This window comes from Calidris pugnax, unplaced genomic scaffold (genome assembly GCF_001431845.1).
Source record: "Calidris pugnax isolate Ruff unplaced genomic scaffold, ASM143184v1 scaffold300, whole genome shotgun sequence".
Classification (NCBI taxonomy): Eukaryota; Metazoa; Chordata; class Aves; order Charadriiformes; family Scolopacidae; genus Calidris; species Calidris pugnax.
This window is the reverse complement of record NW_015091014.1, coordinates 527,332-531,583: the sequence shown is the minus strand read 5'-3', so window position 1 is coordinate 531,583 and position 4,252 is coordinate 527,332. Positions and strand designations below refer to the sequence as shown.

Sequence of the window (4,252 nt, the reverse complement as noted above, 5' to 3'; positions counted from 1 at the left end):
GGGGGGGGACAGACCTCGGAGAGGGGAGACAGGCCCTGGGGAGGGGGGACAGGCCCCACGGTGAGGGGGCCATGCACCAGGACAGACTCTGGGTTTGGGGGGACAGGGCCCAGGGTGGGGGGACAGGCTCTGGAGTAGGGGGGGACAGGGCCCGCAGTGGGGGGGACTGGCCCCAGGGTGGGGGGACATCCCCCAATGCAGGCTGTGGGGTGAAGGGGGGACACCCCGATTGCAGCAGTCCCCTCCTCAGCCCCCCAGGCCGGGCCCTGCACCTGCTCCAGGGTTTTTTCCCCCAAAAGCGCCTTATTCCGCCCCAAAAAACGCGGATCTGCCAGCACCTCACCGACCTCAACAGCGCTTTTTGTGCCAAAACCCAATTTTCCCCATTTTTTGGCTGCCGGCAAGTGGACGCAGACACGGTTCTGGGTTAATTTGTTCTAAATACGGCTGCACCTTGCAAAAAAATACTCCATATTTTGGGAGAGAAAAGTCTTGATTTGGCTTTTGTCTTTTTTTTTTTTTCCTTTCCAGAGAGAAGATCCCGGGGTGTTTTGGGATGAGGGTGATGCTTCCCATCACCAAGATCATCCTCTAGAAGATGGTTGACCAACAGCTTTTGGCTTGAAGCTGGAGAATGGACATTATTCCCTAAATCCCAGGATATTTTGGGATGAAGGAGATGCCTCCCACGCCTCTAAGAGATGGTTCACCAACAGCTTTTGCCTTGAAGCTGGGAAATGGACATTATTTCCCAAATTTCAAGGTATTTTGGGATGAAGGTGATGCTTCCCATCCCCAAGACCACCCTCTAGGAGATGGTTCATCATCAGCTTTTGGCTTGAAGCTGGAAAATGGACATGATTCCCAAAATCCCAGGGTATTTTGAGATGAAGGAGATGCTTCCAAAATTTTTTGGCCTGAAGCTGGAAAACTGATGTTATTTCCCAAATTTCAAAGTATTTTGGGATGAAGGAGATGCCTCCCATCACCAAGACCACCCTCTAAGAGATGGTTCACCAAGAGCTTTTGCCTTGAAGCTGGAAAATGGACTTATTTCCCAAATTTCAAGGTATTTTGGGATGAAGGCGATGCTTCCCGTCATCAAGACCACTCCACAGGAGCTGGTTGACCAACAGCTTTTGACTTGAAGCTGGAAAATGGACATTATTCCCTAAATCCCAGGGGATTTTGGGATGAGGATGATGCTTTCCATCATCAAGACCACCCCACAGGAGGTGGTTCACCAACAGCTTTTGGCTTGAAGCTGGAGAATGGACATTATTCCCTAAATCCCAGGGGATTTTGGGATGAGGATGATGCTTCCTATCATCAAGACCACCCCATAGCAGGTGGTTCACCAAGAGCTTTTGCCTTGAAGTTGGGAAATAGACATTATTTCCCAAATTTGAAGGTATTTTGGGATGAAGGTGATGCTTCCCATCATCAAGACCACCCCACAGGAGGTGTTTCACCACCATCTTTTGGCTTGAAGCTGGAAAATGGATATTATTCCCTAAATCCCAGGACATTTTGGGATGAAGGAGATGCCTCCCATCCCCAAGACCACCCCACAGGAGGTGATCCACCAACAGCTTTTGGCTTGAAGCTGGAAAACTGATATTATTTCCCCAATTTCAAGGTATTTTGGGATGAAGGAGATGCCTCCCATCCCCAAGACCACCCCACAGGAGGTGGTTCACCAAGAGCTTTTGGCTTGAAGCTGGAAAACTGATATTATTTCCCCAATTTCAAGGTATTTTGGGATGAAGGAGATGCCTCCCATCCCCAAGACCACCCCACAGGAGGTGGTTCACCAAGAGCTTTTGCCTTGAAGCTGGAAAATGGCCGTTATTTCCCCAATTTGAAGGTATTTTGGGCTGAAGGAGATGCCTCCCATCCCCAAGACCACCCTTTTCATCGGCGTTTTTGTTAACTCACTCAGTTCGCAGCCACCCGAGCTCTCCTTGAGGCTGTCTTTCTTGGCCATGGTGTCTCCGTTGCTCTCCCAGGGCGGTTTCTGGGAGCAGACAAGCCCGGTCAGCGTTCCAACCTCTATATAAGAGGTGTCCCCACCCTTCCCCAACGGTTCCCCTCCCTCTTTCTCTTTCCCTTCCTCCCCCTCCTCCTCCTCCCGCAGCACCCACACCTAGCGGCAGGCGCCATGTTCTTCGTAGGGAGCTGAGTGGGGACAACTCCAAAATCTCCCAAAACAACCTCCGCCTGCTTCAACCTTATTTTTTTTTGGGAGTTTTTTTGTTAAAGAATTATAAATAATGCTGAGTTTAGGGGGGGATTTATGATTCCTGAGGGCTTTGACACGGGGCCACGTCCTGCAGAGGTGGGTTTGGGTGGGTTATGCTCCGCTCCGCCCTGGGGGACTCATTATCGACCTGGGGTGGGGGGGAGGCTCAAATTAAGAGGCATTAATTAGCACAGGGAGACGGCCTGGACTCTGCTCCGCCGGAGCCGTTGGGCAGATCAGAGCCCAAAGCTGAGCTTCAAGGGGCATTTTCCAGCCACCACTACGTGCGGCGCTGATAAGACCCGATCCCTTCCCCACCACCAATCGATGGGGCTTGTTATCCATCCCTGAAACCTGACGAGGCAGAGAGATAATCCCGCCTTTGTCGGGTTCGGTTTTTTATTATTTTTTTCTTTTTTTTAATCTGCAGAAGGGCCGCCGGTGGCCCCTTTTTTTTTTTTTTTTTTTAATTTTCTTTTTGTGATAAGCAACAGCTGAATGTGCAACATGCGCTTTTCAAAACTCACCAGGCAGGAGGGCAAAGAGACGAGCGTGCGTGAGTGGCACCACGCACTCCAGCTTCCTGGGGAGGAATCGGGGGGGTTTTGGGGTCTGGCCAGAGGGAGGAGAGGGACCTCATCCTGGAAAAGCATCCCTGAGGATTCAGGGAAGGGTGGAGGAGCTGCCAGGGACCTGGAAAGAGGTGATGTGGTGCCTGGTTTGAGTGATGCTCGGGGAGGAGCAGAGCTCCTGGGCAGGGGGAGAAGCAGTAATTTATGAAAATGGCTTTTTGATGCTTTTTCTTGTGACGTTTCAGAGGATCCCAGAATGATATGGGGTGGGAAGGGACCTCTGGAGATCATCTCCTCCAGCCCCCTGGTTGGACTCATCTCATCCCTCCCAGGTTGGATTCATCCAGGGGGGGTTTTGAATGTCTCCAGAGAAGGAGACCCCACCACCTCTCTGGGCAGCCTCTTCCAGGGCTCTGCCACCCTCAAAGTCAAGAAGTTCCTTCTCATGTTTAGGTGGAACTTCTTCTGTCCCAGTTTGTGCCCGTTTCCTCTTGTCCTGTCCCTGGGCACCACTGGAAAAAGACTGGCCCCATCCTCCTGACACCACCCTTGATGAGATCCCCCCTCAGCCTTCTCTTCTCCAGCCCAAAAAGCCCCAAGTCCCTCAGCCTTTCCTCATCAAGGAGATGCTCCAGGCCCCTCATCATCCTCGTAGCCCTTTGCTGTCCCCTCTCCAGCAGTTCCCTGTCCTTCTGGAACTGGGGAGCCCAGAACTGGTCCCAGTGCTCCAGCTGGAGCCTCCCCAGGGCAGAGCAGAGGGGGAGGATGACCTCTCTGGAGAAAGCAAACATGACCCAGATGGAACCACCCCCAGGGGCACCTGCAGAACCGGTTGGGTCACTCAAGGGACAGAGGGAGGTGTCCTCCCTGGCTGCTCCGATGTCTGGAGGTGGCTTCGGGCCAGGGAAGTGGAGGCAGAGCAGGGGGAGCCACGTAGGGCAGGGACCGGGGGACATACTGGGGTCTCTCTGCTGCCACACCGTCCCTGGCTGGGGACCCACTGCAGGGATTTGGCCTCCCCACTGTGTGTGGGGCGAGGGAGAGACACAGAAAGGGCAAGTTACAGCCTCGCTGTAATGGGAAGGGGCACCCCTTGAAGGGCTGGGGAACGGGCCCTACCCCCGGCTCCAGTGCTCCAAGGGCCGGGGGATGAGCCCTACCCCTGGCTCCGGTGCATGAAGGGCCGGGGTATGGGCCCTACCCCCGGCTCCGGTGCCACCCACCCCCCCGCCGTGGCAGCTAAAGAGGGAGAGGGGGCCCGGCTCACCTCGCCTCGTTCACCCACTACCCTAACGCGTGAGGGCCCGGCGCCGCCGGGAAACCAAAGGAACGGGCAGCCCGGGACTAGGCCGCGGCCCGCCCGGCTGATCCGCGGGCCTTAAAACAGCACCGGAGAGGGGGGAACCCCCGGCGTGGCCCTGCCTCAAGCTCCGGGGAG

At 54.7% G+C, this 4,252-nt stretch overlaps 1 protein-coding gene and 1 long non-coding RNA gene across 3 annotated transcripts in view; one reads left to right on the top strand and one right to left on the bottom strand.

Moving 5' to 3' along the window:
• The window catches only part of SLC11A2 (solute carrier family 11 (proton-coupled divalent metal ion transporter), member 2), a 28,155-nt gene extending 23,939 nt beyond the window's left edge, over positions 1 to 4,216 (bottom strand). For both annotated transcript variants that reach the window (XM_014955711.1, XM_014955712.1), the window contains exons 1-3: positions 4,082 to 4,216; positions 2,770 to 2,935; positions 1,939 to 2,017 (exon numbers count right to left, since the gene is read on the bottom strand). In XM_014955711.1, the coding sequence (XP_014811197.1) occupies positions 1,939 to 2,017; positions 2,770 to 2,895 (205 nt within the window). In that variant the 5' untranslated portion in view covers positions 2,896 to 2,935; positions 4,082 to 4,216. The remainder of the gene's footprint in view (positions 1 to 1,938; positions 2,018 to 2,769; positions 2,936 to 4,081) is intronic.
• Positions 178 to 2,291, top strand: LOC106896019. The gene is made up of 2 exons (XR_001413559.1): positions 178 to 419; positions 532 to 2,291. It is a non-coding gene; the product is annotated as an uncharacterized LOC106896019 (long non-coding RNA).
• Positions 4,217 to 4,252: the final 36 nt, after the last annotated feature.